Source organism: Nyctibius grandis, chromosome 1 (genome assembly GCF_013368605.1).
Source record: "Nyctibius grandis isolate bNycGra1 chromosome 1, bNycGra1.pri, whole genome shotgun sequence".
NCBI lineage: Eukaryota > Metazoa > Chordata > Aves > Nyctibiiformes > Nyctibiidae > Nyctibius > Nyctibius grandis.
The window spans coordinates 41,775,382-41,794,422 of NC_090658.1; the positions used below are offsets into that span (position 1 = coordinate 41,775,382).

At 41.9% G+C, this 19,041-nt stretch overlaps 1 protein-coding gene across 1 annotated transcript in view; it reads right to left on the reverse strand.

Moving 5' to 3' along the window:
• Positions 1-12,548: 12,548 nt before the first annotated feature.
• The window catches only part of WDR64 (WD repeat domain 64), an 80,774-nt gene continuing 74,281 nt past the window's right edge, over positions 12,549-19,041 (reverse strand). The window contains 1 exon segment of the mRNA XM_068395910.1: positions 12,549-12,593. Within this exon segment, the coding sequence (XP_068252011.1) occupies positions 12,549-12,593 (45 nt within the window).

The window sequence follows — 19,041 nt, forward strand, 5'->3', positions numbered from 1 at the left end:
GCACGCCAGCTCCCGCCCGCGCCGCTCCGCTCCGCTCAGCCGTGGCACGCGGCAGCCGCTCAGCGCTTTCAAGCAGCGCGCGCTCAGGGCACTGGCCCCACCCCCGCGGGAGACTACAAGTCCCGGCATGCTCCGCGCGGCAGGGAGGGCGGGGAGGCCGCCAGGGCGCGAGCTCCACCCCCTTGAGGCGGCCGGGCCCGGCCCGGCCCGGCCCGGCCTGGCCTTTGGGGTCGCTGTGTTGGCGGGCGTCTATGTTGCCGGCGTGACTGACTGTGGGGTGCTGGTTATTTCGGAATCGCTCTCGTGTTGGGTGCCTGGGGTTTTCCGGAACCTTCTCTTTCATTTCAAACCGAGCTCGAAAGGCAAGGGTTTAAGGACAGAGCATTGGTAGGACAGCCACACGTGCTGGGGAGAGGGGTTCCGAGGGGACGGGACGTTAAAGGGTAAACCACGAAATTTGCTGCTAGCAAAGGAAGTGCAGCTAATTAAAGCATCTGCAAAAATATTAAAATACATTTAATACACTGAAATTGATTTCAGTGCTCTAGCATTGAGTCAGCCCATCCTGTGCCAAATTCAGTTTCGCTGCCTCTCAATAAAAAGACAAAAAATTGGAAAACATTGCTTCCTTATGTGGGGACTAACGTTTTTTGAAAACTTAGTGTTGGCAATACTTCCTAACGCAAATTTTCTATAACAACTAAGTCACGAGTGGAGAAAATTATGGTCAACATCCCAGAAAGATTGTGTCATCATAGTATTTAGCATTTATTTTCAGATCTTTCTATCCTGGCTGTCTGGTACCCTGGTATACAGAAAAGTTTTTCAGGTAGTTATCAACTAAAAAAAAAAAAAAAAACAAACCAAAACAAAACCAGTAGAGAAGCCACCATATGAGTAAGAATGTATTTGTGTCTGTTGCTTCTTACAATATTTATATATAAAGTAGTTAAACACCAGTAAGTAAGTTGCTGGTCTAAGTAGAGATATAAATAAGGAACTTAAATACAGTAACCATCAGTTTTGTACTATTGCTGTAACCTGTATTCCGAATGAGTCATTTTGAGATGACAGTCATACTGAACGATCCATTTCTGACAATGTTCTTCACGGTGATTGCTCCAGATTGGTTCTATTACAGCAAAGGATCCATGACATGCAGGTGAAGACAGCACTTGGATAACAACGATGAACATGAAAATTATGAACATTAACTGTACTGGAATCAAAAGGCATCACAGAATTTTGGCAGGACAAAGGACTGAGTCCTGCAGCTAACCCAGTGAGTGGGGAGGGAGAGAGTGGTAGCAGGTCACTGACTGCAAAGGAAGAGGTGAGGGACAGATGTTACAGCAGTGAAACCCTGGGGTTAATGTAAGAATTGATGGTCAAAGTTAGAATTTTAAACTGTATTTACATACTACTATAACTGTTTTAATTTTAAAAAGCCCTGAACACCCATATCACATACTGAAATTTGAAGCGGTGCACAAAGGAGTTCTACAAGAATAGTCCAACTACACACCAAAAGGCATACAAATAGCATTTTTGTTTCACAGATGTAGTTAATGTTTTGGGACATCTCATGCATGGGATTCAGTTCCTATTTAAGCATCTGTTGCCCTATCATCTCATTCTGCCTATTTGACACATTAAACACAGTAAACCACAGCTGGATAGCCAACATGTGGTCTGCGTGTACCACAGACTAGGATGACAAGGGACTCTACAGTGCCAACCTACTGGCCACACACATGCTGGAACCTGGCACAGTCTCAAATTGATCTTAATCCTGAAGTTTCTCGTCCTCAGGAAATACGTCTTCATATCTTGCTAAAGAGAGCAAGTGCAGTCTAGAAACTCAGTAAAGAATTAGAACGAAAGAGAGACTATGCATCCAAGACTGAATTATGCACATTTTCTCTGCACTCATAAAAGCCTGCATGTCTGCTTCATTTGTTGAGCTAGTACTCAGATAAGACTGGAACAAATACAAGAGTGTGTGCATGTTTCCGTGTGCAAGTAATGAGATCTCTATACCAGAAGTCTTGTGAACACTCTAGAATAAAAGTTACCACTGCACTGGAGTAGGTGTTTTTATTTACTGATTTTCTGAAATTAAAAAAGAAAGCATGATGTTTAACTGCTTTATTAAGCTGCTCTTAGTGGAGATCTGTGAAGCTGGTGATTGAATCCTGATTAGGGGACATGTCTGCCTCTATGAAGAGAGTTTGAGAGATCATGTTACTGTCTTGGAACAGAGGAAAAGTGATAGAGGTGAAGAGAAGTCAAATGTAGTACTTTGCCTAAAATTTCAAAGAGTTTGAATATCTGGTACATTTGTAATTGCAAGCAGGAAATGACTTATTTCTATGTATAAAATTTTCCATTCCTGAGCAACATGATTGTACATGTCCATCCAGGCCTCATGGAACAGCATAAATGCATAAATAAATAAATACTGCATAAATGCAATAACTAGTATAAATGCAAAAGCATAAATTCACTTCAGAGTACCTTGAAGAGCTTGCTTTCCCTCCCCCCCTCCCCCACCTCTCTTTCCTACACAGGTAGGAACTATCAGATGGGCTTATCCTTGTGTGACGTGTCTGATATGTCCTGATGAGATCCCGCCCTCCCTCCAGAAGGCTCAGCCAGCAGTGGAAGTGAAGAAAAACAGCCATCCAGCAGTGGGCTGGTCAGAGCACAGTTACATTTTCCCCATCAGGGCCAGCATCAGTCACGTTAGTCACAACACAAGCCATCAGAGATGTTAGTACTGCAGTTCCACTGCAGAGATTTCAAGTTATAAGTGAAAAAGAGATTGTCTGGAGTAAAATGATCAACAATTGATGAGTTTTGAGTTTGAAATACATAATAAAGCTTCTTTTTCTTGTTAGTTAACATAAAGGTATACTTGCTTAAATTAAAATAAAATTTGCAGTGAGAAATATATCTGGGCTGATATCTACCAGGTAACAGTATTTTTCTGCTTGCCATTTTGAAGTCTGTGTAGTTCTTTCGATATTTTGACTCCATTACATGGATGAGTCAGCCAGCAAGGCAGAAAATGTTTCCAGACAGTGGACAGCAAGGCTTCAATTCAATGCATTTTGAAAAGAGCACATCTGAATTACAACTTCTTAAGAATATTGTGTGTGCACTGAGATATGCATAGAAATAATTTTGCTACAGTGACAGCATAAGATGTTTTAAAGCTGAAAATATTGATTAAATTCCCTTTACTGATTCTTTTTTTCCGACCATGATTCTGTCTATGTTTGACATGCTCCAGAAGTTTTAAATTCAATTGCAATTAAAATTGTTTGGATTATGATCGCTTCTCTTAAGAATATGTTCTTATATCAATTCTGACATTTCTTTTTCCCTCAAACTGCTGTGTTCATGGGAAGAACAATAATCAGGGTAGACAATACAATATATCCATATCTAGAACTGCTTCTTTCTCAACACTGACTATAGAGAGGAAATGGGATCACTGGGGCTGACGTAGACAACTAACCTTTACCCAGCCAAGGTAAAGCAAGATTAATTTTTTCCTCACTATGCACTACAATGGACAAGGACATCTTACAGATTTTTAGTAAACTTCCTTCCCTACATGGTCTGGCACTGCTGGAGTTGTCTTCACGTGGCAGATTAAAATACTCGGAATGAAAACTGGCACTTTGCTGAAGCTCGCAATCAGAGCATCAGCTATGGTGACATTAGTAGATCAGGTATCTGGTTTATACTAGTTTTTCCAAAATTTCAGTGAATTCCTTATTATTGCTACTATATTGCCTTCACTGCTTAAGGATTTGATCACTTTTATTTCAGAAAGTCTGGCTGGCAGTTAGTTGGACCATTTAATCAATTTGTTAGAAAAGAAATTTGATTTCTTTCTGATAGGTAGCAGTATTACATTTCCTGCACCCTTTATCTGCCTTTTACTGAAGTTTCCGTTTATGGACAGCATATTTTCACACTTTTTTTTAGCTTAGCTGAGAAGCCAGGCCTTAATAGCACCAGCAGACTCATGTACACACTCGTACACACTTGAGAAAAGTCTAGAGGAAGACATCCTTAAAACTATATTTAGTAGCACAGGAAATGTTTTAAAAAGCTCCTCATTTATCAGGAAAATATTGTATCGATAATGTTAGTAAAGTCATTAAAAACCTGGATTATCTAGTTAATATTGCAGCTGCCATCTGCTTCAGTCAGGCCAGGCCATGAGCACAATGTATGTGACCAGTATCTAACTTATCAAGTAATTCTGTTAAACTGCTAATGCCATTCGCAGGCTTCAGCCCCTGTCAGGGAAGGGAACAGAAGAAAAGCCATATTAATTTCCTGCCTCAGAATCCCAGGTAACCTCATTAGGCTGGTCACAGTTCCTGTCTGCTCACTGCTGAGTGAACACAGCTCTTGGATTCATTTTCCAGGGAAGACACCTGTGAGGGTGATTTGGCATTCCCTTCCTGTGCAAACCTTACTGCTTCAGTAAGGTCTGTGCCCATCAGCTGTGAAGGGAACACAGCTCTGCCAAATAATACTTTGTGAAGCTCGTTGATCTCAACCCCAGCTAAGTAGTATTTGAAATGGATGTCCGTCAATAGCATGCTTGGCTGGAGGTGCCAGGATCATCTGACCTTCTCTTTGTGTCCTGGATTTTTCCAGTGAAGGCAAAGGACCACTAATCCACATGTTGCCAGTGACTAGCAAAAACAAGCTGCTCATGAGTAGTCCCATGGAAATGGGTGGAGGCATAATTTGTGTGATCCCCTCCCATTTTACTGCCAGTGGAAACCTGCTCTGCCACCATGATGTGTTGCCAACATTTTTATTTGGTTGTCTGCTCCTGTGCTATGAGTTCTCTGAGTTTGCTTAGAGTGCTCAAGCAGTAATTCTCAGCTATAAGAAGGTGCACCCACAGGCAGTCTCATACTGATGTTCATAATGAAAACAAAGGTATGTATCAGTGTCTAGGAGGAAGGCTGTCCACTTGTTCATAATCCAAAAATTCTGAAAAAGTGGATAATTTAAACAAAATGTTTAAATTGCTGTAGTGCCAGGCACAGCCTCATTCTGAAGAGTTCTCCTTAGTAAGAAGTGACAACCCTCTTTAGTTGCTAGTCGCTGAGAAACAGCATAGCAGTAATGCGGTCCCAGAAAGCGCGTGCTCATCTGTGTCTCTAACACCCCTCAGCTTTTGGCCATTTTGCCAGAAAAGAAGAAAGCTCATGTCCTGCTCGGGTCTCCACCCCTTCTGTGTGCTTCACTGTTAGTTTTCACTACAGGACATCAGGTGAGACTGAAGACAGATTGCAGAACAAGGACATTTGAAAGGTATTGAAAATAAAGTGCTTCCAACCCCTTTTGCAGGAGGATGGTGTCTTTAGATGTTTTTCCCCAGCACTAATCAGCCTCTTTCTGGAATTTCATTACAGCCCCTGCTTCCATATTAGTAATGGCTGAAGGGAGGGAGCAGGTAGGAGGCTCCTCTCTTGCTTCCTCCGGCTGTGCTCCCTACCCTAAAATACAGGGTCTCCTCTCATCCCAGTGAGTGCACAGGGGCCTCCAACACAGTGGGATGCACAAAGGGCAGAGTCACTTCACCCAAGGGAGCAGGGACATTGAGGGGTCATGGCTGTCTCTCCTGGCTGGGGCACACTCTTTTCTACTTTAGTCTCCACTTGTTTCTTAACAGATAATGCATTTGGGACTTGCCTTTTTTCAGCCTGTTCTTCTAAGAAAAGAAGACTTACATGCTCATGCCTCTTGCCTGAATGTGTACCTGCAATAACTGTTGAAGCCATAGAGTTATTTTCATGTAATTTGACAAAGGGCTAGAAGTCTTGAAGATACTCTGTCCAGTTCATGAAAATGTGGAGAGGAATAGAATGGAATGGAATGGAATGGAATGGAATAGAATAGAATAGAATAGAATAGAATAGAATAGAATAGAATAGAATATTGCCTTTGGAAGGGACTACAACTATCATCTAGTCCAACTGCCTGACCAATTCAGGGCTGACCAAAAGTTAAAGCATGTTATTAAGGGCATTGTCCAAATGCCTCTTAAACACTGACAGGCTCAGGGCATCAACCACCTCTCCAGGAAGCCTGTTCCAGTGTTTGACCACCTTTTCGGTAAAGAAAAGCTTCCTAATGTCCAGTCTAAACATTCCCTGACACAGCTTAAAACCATTCCCATGTGTCCTATCACTGGATACCAGAGAGCAGAGATCAGCACCTCCCTCTCCACTTCCCCTCCTCAGGAAGCTGTAGAGAGCAACAAGGTCACCCTTCAGCCTCCTTTTCTCCAAACTAGCCAAGCGCAAATTCCTCAGCTGCTCCTCGTACGACATTCCTTCCAGCCCTTTCACCAGCTTTGTTGACCTCCCCTGGACGCATTCAAGGACCTTCACATCCCTGTTAAATTGTGGGGCCCAGAACTGCACACAGTATTCAAGGTAAGGCCACACCAACGCTGAATACAGCGGGATAATCACCTCTTTTGACCAGCTGGTCATGCTGTGTTTGATGCACCCCGGGATGTGGTTTGCCCTCTGGGCTGCCAGGACACGCTGCTGACTCACATTGAGCCTGCTGTCAACCAGCACCCCCAGATTCCTTTCTGCAGGGCTGCTCTCCAGCCATTCCTCTCCCAGTTTATACTTGTGTCTGGCGTTACTCCATGGTAGCGTACAGAGCTTAACCTTTGGTCCATATCATGGAGTGCCCAAGGCTCTTGCTACCCTCATCATGCAGACATATAGATCATGATTTGCAAATCACGATCAGTGCAGGATTTCCTTTGCATGAAAGCTACAGAAAGGGGTGAGCCTGGGGCACTCTCTGGTCTCTTCTAGGTGTGAAGTTGACATGTGGTGAGGGAATATACCTAGACCTGGAAAACCTGCTTTTTGGAAGCAGATTGTTGTCTATCTTTCCCCTGCTAAAGGAAATGGTTTTCCTCATCTGGAAATCAGGAAGATAGGGGAGGGGGGCAGGAAATGAGGCTGCATTAACTCGGCTGCTAACAGAACTACTTTTTTCCTGCCCCTACTTGCGTGTTACATAAGTGCATTTTTCCCTCCAGTGGTACTTTCTGTCTGCAGCTGCAACCTGTGATTAAAATAAACTGTGCCCAGTGAAGAACAGCCTTGTAGACCTCTAATGGAAACTCGGTTGTGCTTGGATGCAGCATGGCTGGCTCAGTAAGTGGCAGCCCTTTCACCTGCTTATTAATCAACCAATACATGGCCTGAATTAAGAAAATGTTGTTCTTATATGCAGGTAACAGGGTTTTTTAAGGTGGAATCATTAGCCTGAGCAGATTGCGAGTGGAATAATGGCACTGTGACTAGTTACACTTTACCTAATGGTTTTCTCTTTGGAGGAAATCAGAAGTGATGGCAAGAAAAGAGGTTGTGGAATAATCACATACTTATATCTTGCACTTAATGAGTTTATTTTCAATAATCATAAAGACTATTTTCAGATGTTTCTGGTAATACATTTCATCTCTCCCTCTAGGGCCACAAAGAAGCCTTTGAGCTACAGACCTGGGAGTCTGCTCCCGCAGTTACCATTTAACTTGCCATATTTAGTGGTTTGCTGCTTTTGCACAGGCTCCACAAAATTCACAAATTTTCCACTTAGGGACTAGTCTTACCCCTTTATAAACAGAGATACTAGTGACAGGATGTAGGTTTGGTAAAATATATGTATTACCTGGATTCATAAGTGGTTCCATGAGAAATATGCTGAGAAACATTCACCCTGATGCGTAAGAATGATACTAGCTAACAGAGTTAATTGTTGTCAGTTATTGAAAGTCTTTGTGAAGCTCAGCTTTATTAGCTGTATTTATCTGGCAGTGTATACTGAGTGTGTTCCTCCTTTCCTACTAATCTGTAGTACATTTGGTAATTTGTAGCTTAGCAAAGCTCAGGTAGTCTAAACAGGGATCATAAATTCTGTCAAAGAAGTTAAACCAGATGACCAACTGTAACAGAATGAAACAAGCCATGGAAGCTCCAACTCAATACTGATCACCACAATTATTCAGTAACCAGTCTACCTTCCAGAGTGCTATGGGGTGTGTAACACATCTATTTTAGTTCTTGTTATTAGCTAGCAGCTGATTCATCAGCCACATTGTTCTCTTTGAGAGAACAACAATTTCCAGGAAGGCAGAAAAGCAAATGCCTGAGGCAGTCACTGCTTCAGCCATCTCAATCTAATTTATTTCTATGCTTGTCAGCAGCCTCAGAGCCTCACACAAGCCACTACAGTGCCTTGTCTTGATAGCTTGTGCTCTGTTATGGATATACTGAAAACAGTCCTCCTTATGTTATGGATATACTGAAAACAGTCTTCCTTAGTCTTTAGGATTCAGAAGAGGCATAAAAGAGTTGTATTTCAAATTGCTATTTACCTTCATAGAAAACTTTTCTTGTAAATACTGTCAATATGAGGATGTATGAGCCACAGACATAACACCCAGTCACTGACTGTCTCTCTGAAACTTTAAAATGTTTTTCTAATCACCCAGCTCTGACTGCATTTGTTTTGAGTACCCATAAGAAACAAAGCCTTCCTGTGGTTAAGAGTATCTGGACACAAGATTTGTATAATGCACTAATGCTGTGAAATCTCCCTTAACAGTCTTGTTACTCATCAGAGGTTTGTCAGTGCTAAGGTAAGGATGTATAGGAGAAATAAGCCAAGGAGGGATAGTATTTGTAGTACCATCCCAAATCCAAGCAAGGCCCCACTGAAGTTTGTGAGACTTTGATCTCTAGAAAAACACGTCAGTATAGAGAACAAAAGCATGCTAAGCTTCTAGTATACCAGTGCATATTTTTTTCCCTTTTTGTGATCCTTCGTTGTGAAATGACACATCCGGGTGCAGACGAAGCCTCTGCCACGTAGCTGCATGACTCAGCCTGGCCTCTAGAGACCTCTGGGACAGAGGGAGCCCCAGCTGAAGCCAAGTGCCGTGGTTAGTTCAGTTTCACTTTTGAAAGTGCAGAGGCAGGAACAACTCTCTCTCCCTTTCTTTACAGGTAAATCTTCAAAATAGTCCTCCAGTGATTACTACCAGTTTAAAATATTGTGGATTTTTTTTTGACCTCATGATAATGTAAGTTTACCTACAATCAACAGAGAGCTTGGAGCCTGTTACGGTTATTTTTTTCCTTATGCATGTGGACCTTGCCCTTGTGCTGAAGACGACAAAACAGGTAAATTTGCTAGCGTATTCCTCCCTAACTGTAGGTGCTTCTGTGCTTCTCTGAACACCATCCCTTTCAGTTAAAATCCTTTGGAAAGGTGTGTGTTTTGCTGTGAAGAAATCCAGAATAGCAGTTATAGCCTGTATTACTGTGGCTTAACCTTTTTCCTCTGTGTCCCCTGTATGTTGTCCAGAAAACTCTTCAAACCAGCCTGGGGTCATTGAGTTCCTCCAGACTCTCCAAGTCTGCCCAGAGCCTGAGCTGTGCCGAGGCGACTTTCTTCCAGTTTGGGAATTATACAGAGCTCTCTCTCCATGTAAATTTAAGGCATGATCTAGTAGTGTTAACAGCTTGATTCAATCATTAACAAGAAATTGCAAAAAGACAAGGAAACTGATGCAGATGATAACAAACAGTTTGTCAGGCAGTGGGAAAGGAACAGCTCTGTCATCATATGTAAGGTGACAGCCTGAGGCAAAGAAAACCTGAGTCCTTCTGAGGCAAGTGAGCAGCACCTGGGAGTTGTTGCTGTTGATTTATTTAACTTGGTGCTGGGCCCCACTGCACCTGAGCTAAGCTATTCCTAGACTTACACACTCTGCATGTGCAGTCTGTTTTTCCGAGAAAAGGGATTTTGAATAATACGTGAAAATATTCCTTTCCCCAACATTTCTGGTAATGCGGTGAACTAGCAGGTGAAGGTCTGTGTCTCAGGGAAATCTAGGGAAGCGTGAACTATACACAAACTTGGATCAAAGTTTCTTTTAAGCCAGTAGCTCAAGTAAAAGGACCTTTTAACTGAAAGGTTAACAGAAACTAAAAAAGCTGTTAATCATGCTCTGCAGGAAAACTTTAGATTAGATGCTCAGGGATCTGATTCCAGCTCACAGACTTTTACATGACTTTCAGCCCAGAAAGAAGAGAGGAAGATAGATGTTTACTTTTCATTTACAGGCTCCTCAGTGTGGACCAGCTCAGTGGGCAGTGGAGGTTGTCTCTAAAAAGCCAGCAGGATTCCCTCATAGCGGGAAAAGAATATTTTGCTGCATTATTTGGGTGAAATTGCCCCCTCCTTTTCTTAGAGTAGGTGGCTGATGGGAGGGTGCTTCCATACTGCACCCTGCCCTCTCAGTATTACTGGCTGCTCTCATACATGCTCTCAGGCCAGATGTTGTGGACAGATTCTTGCAGATCTTCTTACTCTTGCCCTTGTCTGTTCCTCTTGCCCTCTGCGTTTCTGCAGGTGATGTAATTATAGGGGCAGGAGAGACAACAGGGCAGCCTGCCTCATCTGCAAATGTATCCGTTTACATACTCCTCATCTGGCCTACATTGGGGTTTTTTTTTATTCATGAAAGTGAAAAGTATCCTTTTTTATTCTGCTCTTCACTGACTTTACTCACTCATTTTATATATGTCCAACACAGTTACACTCAAGACTCTGATCTTTCTAGAGATGTAATGCCTTCAAACCAGAAAGCACTGTCAGCATCTTGCTGAATTCCAGCTTTCCAAAAAATGGCAGAGTTAGCTAATATCTTAGCTCCCTTGAAGAGAATGGAGACTTGAAAACTAAAGAGAATAGTCACTCCTTAATGCACTCACTAGTACCTATCTATAATGCTATCAAATTAACTCAGCCTGGAGCACAGCTAAAGATAGAGCTTGGTAGCACTTAATTTTTATCAGTCTGCTTATTTTAGAGAAGCCCAGTGCTGGTCTGAGCTGACGTAGCTCTAGTTTCTGTAACCATGTGGATGATGGAAAGATATTTCTCACAGGTCAATGAGATACAGATGTTCTATCAAATTTTGTTAGAATTTTCTTACATTTCACAGGTGAAAAAATGGGAGGCTTTGGTGGGAAAAAAATTATTTCAAATATTTTGCTGGGATCTAGTGATTCTCTGGGATCAGATAGGATGATCAAATAGTGTTTGTGCTTTCTGGGAAAATGAAGGAGGCCCAGTAACCTACCATTTCCCTTGCCCTGTTATTCTGGGAGAATCCTTTCTTTTGGAAATACTGCATCAGTTACATCTAACCACACTAAATGCCCTGTTCATTTTTGTTTCTCATATAAGTAGTTGTCTTCTTTGTGCTAATGGAATAACATTAAAATAGGTTAATCAGTAACTGATTATTTCAGCAGCAGCTGAACAGTCTCTCATGTGTTCCCAGCTGTAAGTAATCTAAAATCTGCCTTTTGTTTTTTATCTAGGTACTGATATATTCCATATTGTTGAGTCTTCCAACAGCAAATGAAGAATATGTATGTGTTCCTCCTTTCCATTTTATATGTGCTTTTGAAAGCCACTGCCACCAAAGAGGTTACATTTGGTCATAATAATTTCACAGAATATCAAGTGGGCAACATGAACCTGATTCTCTCTGTCCCACATGGTGGGTCAAAGGAACCCAAAGACATCCCTGATCGAGAGGCTGCCTGTTGGGATGCAAAGACATCCTCTTGTATTTTCTCTCATGAGTGTCCTCCTGGAAGTATTCAAAATTATAAGAAATGTAAAGTGTCTACCAACCAAGACAGGTATACTATAGAGGTGGCTCAGGCTCTTGCTGAAGAAATCAACAAAATCACTGATGGTTTCTTCCCACATATCATTATAAACCACCTACAGAGGTTCAAGATGGATGCTAACAGGGAAAAGGAAGAAGCCTCCTTTGGAATTCCCCAAGCAGAACAGGCCTGGGAAGAGTATATGGGATTTTTGACCACTGCAAAATCGCAGATGAGAGGGGGCCTGATTCTGGATATCCATGGACAAGCACACCCTGAACGATGGATAGAACTAGGTTACGCACTTTCAAAAACTTCCCTTAACTCAGGCCTCTTTTCTGCATCGTGTTCCTCAATTAGCCATCTGGCTAGTCAGCTAGTCAATGTGTCTTCTGAGACTTTGGTTGCAGGGAATAGAAGTTTGGGTAAATATATTGAAGAACAAAATAATGGTTATGTTTGTGTGCCTTCTCCATCCAATCCTAGCCCAGATAATGGGAGCTATTATAGTGGTGGATACATAACAAAGACTTTTGGTTCCCGTAGTTCTGGCACTGTAGATGCCATTCAGCTTGAACTACCCCAGTGGGTGAGGGCAGCTGAAGAACGTCCCAGATTTTGTAAATCACTAGCAAGGGCTGTAATGAAATTCTGGCAAACTAACTACTGCAGCCAGTACAACCATGAATTTCTGCCATGCTCAAAGAGGATGTCTTGTTAAGATACCTTTCGATAATACAGTGATGATCTGGAACAATAGAACAACTGATATACCTGAAACATTTAAGCCTGCAATATAATGGTAGATGCTGGTGGAAAGAAACTAACCTGCAAAGGAATACGGAGACATTGACATAGAGAAAATCCACAGCTAATACCAACAAGTCCATTAACACACAGCTTTGTACTAGATCCAGCACTGAAAAGACTGCTTGAAGATGAGGGGATATATTTGGAAGTATCACTTGCTTGGTATGCTTTTCTGTTCTTACTTTCTTTCCAGTAGCATCCTCTGTTCTCTAGTACACAGTAAACAACTATTCTTCTAATGAATTCTGTGCAGTGCAGCGCCTTAATAGATTATCTATTAAGTTCTAGTTCTAACTATAAATAGGGACAATACCAAAGAGAAAATCTTACACAATTATAAAACATAACACATAAGAGCATCCAAAGAAATGGATAAGGAGCACTTTGAACCTGAACTGTTCATTTTTATTAATCTTTGAAGACTAGGCAATTGTCAGGTAACTGGAAGAGAGCTGACGTAGCTGTCTTTCAAAGGCAACTAGGACTCGGGGAACTGTAGGGGTGTTACCTTTCATATGCTAACTGCTACATTATGGGGCGGATGAAGGGAACACAAATAGTAAATGGCAGATTACACTTTATCTGGTGCCACTTGGCTTGTCAGTCTAGCTTGATTTTAGTTTTAATTACAATGTTGGTTAATGTGGTGGGTTGACCCTGGCAGACACTTAAGCACCCACCCAGTTGCTTGCTTACTTCTCCCAGTGGGAAGGGGAGAGATTTGGAAGAGCAAAAGCAAGAAAACTCATGGGTCAAGATAAAGACAGTTTAATAGGTGAAGCAAAGCTGCATGTGCAAGCAAAGCAAAATAAGGAATTCATCCATTACTTCCCATTTGCAGGCAGATGTTTAGCCACATCCTGGGAAGCAGAACCTCAGCAGGCATAACGGTTACTTGGGAAGACAAACACCATAACCATAAACAACTTGCTTTCCTCCTCTGTTCCATGAGCTTTTATTGCTGAACAGGACATTATAAGGTATGGAATATCTCTGGTCAGTTCAGGTCAGCTGTCCCCTCCCAGCTTCCTGTGCACCCCCAGGCTACTTGCTGGGGGTGGGAAAAAACCACCTTGATGTTGTACACACGTTGCTCAGCAATAGCCAAAACACTGGTGTGTTATCAACACTATTTTAGTGACAAATACAGAACACAGCACCATACAGCCTACTATGAAGAAAATTAGGTTCATCCCAGCCAGACCCAGTACAGTTGATAATAATATTAGTGCAGTTGTTCATAATATTTTTAAATATACTGCCACAAGATATTTTGCTAAAAAAAAGCAGTGTTGCCCCAAAATCCATCATAGCACTATAACAAGTTGAAGACAGGTAAATCATTGCAAGTCATTCCCACGGCATTCTCCTGGATAAGCTGGCAGCCCACGGCTTGGACAGGTGCACTCTTCACTGGGTTAAGAACTGGCTGGATGGCCGGGCCCGGAGAGTGGTGCTGAATGGTACTGCATCCAGTTGGCGTCCGGTCACCAGTGGTGTCCCCCAGGGCTCAGTACTGGGCTCAGTCCTGTTTAATATCTTTATTGATGATCTGGATGAGGGGATCGAGTACACCCTCAGTAAATTCGCGGATGACACTAAGTTGGGTGGGAGTGTTGATCTGCCTGAGGGTAGGAAGGCTCTGCACAGGGATCTGGACAGGTTAGATAGATGGTCCGAGACCAGTGGTATGAAGTTCAACAAGGCCAAGTGCCCAGTCCTACACTTTGGCCACAACAACCCCATACAGCACTACAGGCTGGTGGAAGAGTGGTTGGAAAGTGGCCTGGTGGAAAAGAACTTGGGGGTATTGGTGGACAGCTGGCTGAACATGAGCCAGCAGTGTGCCCAGGTGGCCAAGAAGGCCAACAGCGTTGTGGCTTGTATCAGAAATAGTGTGGCCAGCAGGACTAGGGAAGTAATTGTCCCCCTGTACTCGGCACTGGTGAGGCCACACCTCAAGTACTGTGTCCAGTTCTGGGCCTCTCACTTCAAGAAAGACATTGAGGTGCTGGAGCGAGTTCAGAGGAGGGCAACAAAGCTGGTGAAGGGTCTAGAGGGTATGTCCTATGAGGAGCGGCTGGGGAACTGGGATTGTTTAGCCTGGAGAAAAGGAGGCTGAGGGGAGACCTTATCGCTCTCTACAACTACCTGAAAGGAGGTTGTAGCGGGCGGGGGTCGGCCTCTTCTCCTGGGCAACTAGCAACAGGACTAGAGGACATAGCCTCAAGCTGTGCCAGGGGAGGTTCAGGTTAGACGTTGGGAAAAATCTCTTCACAGAAAGGATTATTAGGCATTGGAATGGGCTACCCAGGGAGGTGGTGGAGTCACCATCCCTGGAGGTGTTTACAAGTAAAGACTGGATGTGACACTTAGTGCCATGGTCTAGTTGACACAGTGGTGTTAGGTCAAAGGTTGGACTCGATGATCCCAGAGGTCTTTTCCATCCTAGTTGATTCTGTGATTCTGTGATTGTATATTCAGCTCATCAGAAGACAGTCTTTCCAAGAAGGCCAGCAGATCAAACACCATTCATTACCGCTATTTTCCCCAAAATAGTAGGTAATGATGGCACTAGTTACATGGATTATCCTAAATACTCACTAAGGTGACTCTCTTGGCAAGGATTTGTGACTTTAGCCAGACAAAGGATGATAGAATATGTATTCTGTGACCTGTGTCCTGTTGTGACACTGTCCTGGAATGCTGAAATGCCAGGAAGGATTCAGGGAATCATGACAGATCATTAAATGAGTATGAGCTCAGCATGCAGTCTTCTGGCTTAGAGGATGAACATGCTCTTTGAAAGAGCATAAGCAAGGAACTAACAGGCAGAAACAGCAGGGCGTATTAACTCCTTGTTGCATATGTCGTAAGATTGTGAGTATAAAATGGAGTTCTCAGGCAGACACTTAAAAAAAAGATAACCACTGTGATGGAAAGAGATAAAAAGGCTACAGAAATCTACCTTGTAGTAAGAGAATCACAAAGCTCAAATTACAGTTAACTTTGCTATCAAGAGTAATTGGGAGGCTGAATGATAGAAGCTCGGTAAAGAAGAACACCGTTTGTGTTTTGCTTCTGCCTTCAAAACAGCTCACAGAGCGCAAGGCGTAATTTCTCTGTATCACACTCCCCTGAGTTTCTGTTTCATAGAGGCTTTTTGGGAAAACAGAACCAGAGGCCCTGGGGAGCATCTGCAGGGATACTGGAGCCAGACCGGTGCAGGACCTATTGGAGCTGACAGGGCTTGTTAGTTCAAACCGAGTGCCATGTTAGTGTAACACACTGCTTCCAGACCTGAGCTGGCTCCTGAAGCTGCAGTGCGCTGCCCCTCAGCTAAAATGCCCAGCCTGGTCCTTACTCTAAGCTGAGACAAGTTGACTTAATCACGGAGAGCAGACACTGACTTCTTTGATTAATAATCATCGTCTCTGGAAAGGATTTTTGATGGCGGATGAAGCTTAATCTGGCAGAAAAAAGGCAGCATAATATCCAATGTATGAAAGTCCAAACTGGAGAGATTTGGAGCAGAGAGGAGACCTGTGGTTTTGACATGGAGAATAACTGGCAGCAAATGTACATTAAGAACCCTAGGATGCTCCCTTCAACTGGAAAGCAAAATAGTAACACAAACAGGCGTTTGGCCACAGAAGATATTCATGACAAGTTCTCTGCCTTGTGCCACCCAGAATGTTAGACTGGAGGAACAGCCTTTGGCTTCAGTCCTTTGGCACTAAAATTCATACATCTTTCTGTCAGAGTGTAGAACCAATTTTATCCATTCCTGAATATTGAAGTTCCTGCAGCATCTTCGCTAAGGAAGCAGATGTCTAATCTGAGATCTCAGGCAAGAGTGTTTTCTTTTACATAAAATATACTACACTGGTCCTGGTTAAGATCTTTGTCTCAGGGCCATAATGAATTCTTAGATGTTGAATGGGCTGTCCACTGATTTTGATAGGAATGATTTTTACATAAACCCAAGATCTCTTCCCCTTTTGCCATGTGCTTTCCCAAGCAGAAGGGCAGCTCATTATGCAGCACAGGATGAAAGATGCTGTTCAGTATGATACTATTATTACCTGTGCTAGTTAAAGATTTGGATTTCCTATTTAGATGAAAATAGAGAATAAAGCATAAGAAGAGCAAAGCTTTCTGACATTACTGTGCCACAGAAGAAGGGACAAACCTGTGTATTGCTTTCTTAAATGTTGGTGAGGAGATAGTTTCCAACATTTGCTAATTCTCTTCCAGTGCTATCCAAAGGTTCAGTTTTAGATTAAGGGTTCAGGGTCCAATCATAAAATGGGTAAGATGTTAAGCAGGTTTTAGCACATCCTAGAGGGGAATAGTTCTAGACTTTCAATTAACACAAGATCGACTAGAATGACATTGTTACTGGCCTCTCATTAAGTAAACAGCCACTGGCAACTGCTGAAAAGGAGTATGATTTCTGATCACCCTAAAATATACTGAGTAACTTTTACAAATTTTGGTCTTGTTTACAACAGTTCAATGTAAGAAGTTAATATTGAATCACAATAATGATAAAATAATGTTATTATGCTTTCACCTTCATTACACCCTGAATCATACATTGACCTTCCTTTAAACACATCTACCATGCCCTAGGCTTGGTTTGTACTATGTAATAAAAATGATGAAAATAATTGGGGTCTATTGAGTTGACCTATACTGGTTTTTACTGTTTCAAAGCTGCATAGCTAAGATTTAAATTGGTGCAACAAGGGATCAGGATTTTGCCCATAAACCTGAACTAGCAGGCAGTAAATTGACCAGAAAAACTAATTTTAAAAAATCTTATCAAACCAGATTTTCCCTACTGTGACATATTAGTACATTTCTAAAACAAAGTAGTGTAAACCAGAAGGAATCTGAGCTGCTGAAAATTATTTTGTTGGGTAATATGGCCATTTCATTCTGTTAATAGTTCTGGTCAAGGCATCTTCTGAACAAACAAAAATATTGGCACTGAAAGGTATTAGAATAATAATTCTGAAGACTTGTCCACATAGCATTAACAAAACATTTCTAAGGAGCTTTGCTTAGTTTTTGCTTTTTTCTTTTTCTGTAATTATGTTTAATTAATATAAAGCTAGCTCAGCTGAAAATAGTGCCTTTAAAGATATCATGTTCTGTGATGCTGTGACCTAAATCCAGGTATCTTTAAATAGGGCTGTTTCTCATTATTTGAACGTAGTTCTCAGTCTTCCTTCTGTCTTATCTCCACATGATTAACAAGGACATCTAAATGTTTCTGGAATGAGACATTTGACTAGGATACTGTGGCATATGTGTGCTACCTCTGGAACATCCCATCAACTCTTTTCCTATCCAAGGACACCAAAGCTCCTGAAACATGAGAGAAAGGATAGAGCAGTATCTCTGAAATAACATTTCTTGTTCTTCAGAGGAGTCTGTATGGCTAGCAAAAGAAGAATTTTTGCAGATTTATGGCTCTGAATCTTTAAGCAGTTAATCATAGTAAGGTGCTTTTCCTTCTTAACAATCAAAAGGTGGAGTGAGATGGGCTTTTCTGTGAGTATCTTGTTATAATAATACACTGTCTTTATTAGAATTTTTTCTCTGCATGAAGGACTGGAATAGAATTAAAGATTTGATTTCTAATTGTTCTACTTAATAATGAAATGGATTTAAATGTAATAGAAAAAAACAGAGAAAAAAATTGAATCCACTTTCCTGAAGATGGATGCTATGTTTATTTGTCTTGACCCTGTTTTCCACTGAAACCTGTCTCCATTGTCCATCCAGTGGGACTGGACATCTCAGCTTTGTTCCACTGAAGACCTTTAAAAAATAAATTGCAAAATTTCAAGAATTAATATATTGATGTGAACAGACCACTTTGAGAGCATTTTGTAACAGCACAGACAAAAGATTATTTGTTGTTAATGTAGCTCACAGAAAAAGGCTTATCTCATTTTATTGTAAATCCATTGCAGTGCCATTGGCTTCAGTGTAGTTGCCCCTAACTTGCCAAGGCACAAGACCCCCTGTATTTTATTTTCTTCTTCTGGAAGAAAACAAAACATAGATTTTGAAGGCATATTAACGGTCAGAAGAATAGCATATGTGCCACTATTTGAACATGGTGCTCCCGAGTTTTCTGTTTTATGAGCTACTCTGTAATGCTGCATGCACAAGCATTAAGTCATATATATTTGAATGCAGAGTACCCTATTCATCCCACCTAACTAGCTGTCTAGATGTTAGGAGTCTCATCCAAGCTAGTTCTTTAGGTACCCTCTATAGAAAGAGATCAGCACCTCTGCTAGGGGTGATTCTTTCAATCCTATGGTGGGTGGGATGGATAGACAAGGCTGTGGACATTCCAGTCTTTCTCCATAGAAGGAACAACCTAGGAAGCCTTGCCAGACAGCTTGCAATAAATCAAATCAATAGTACCCATAAAACAATCTGC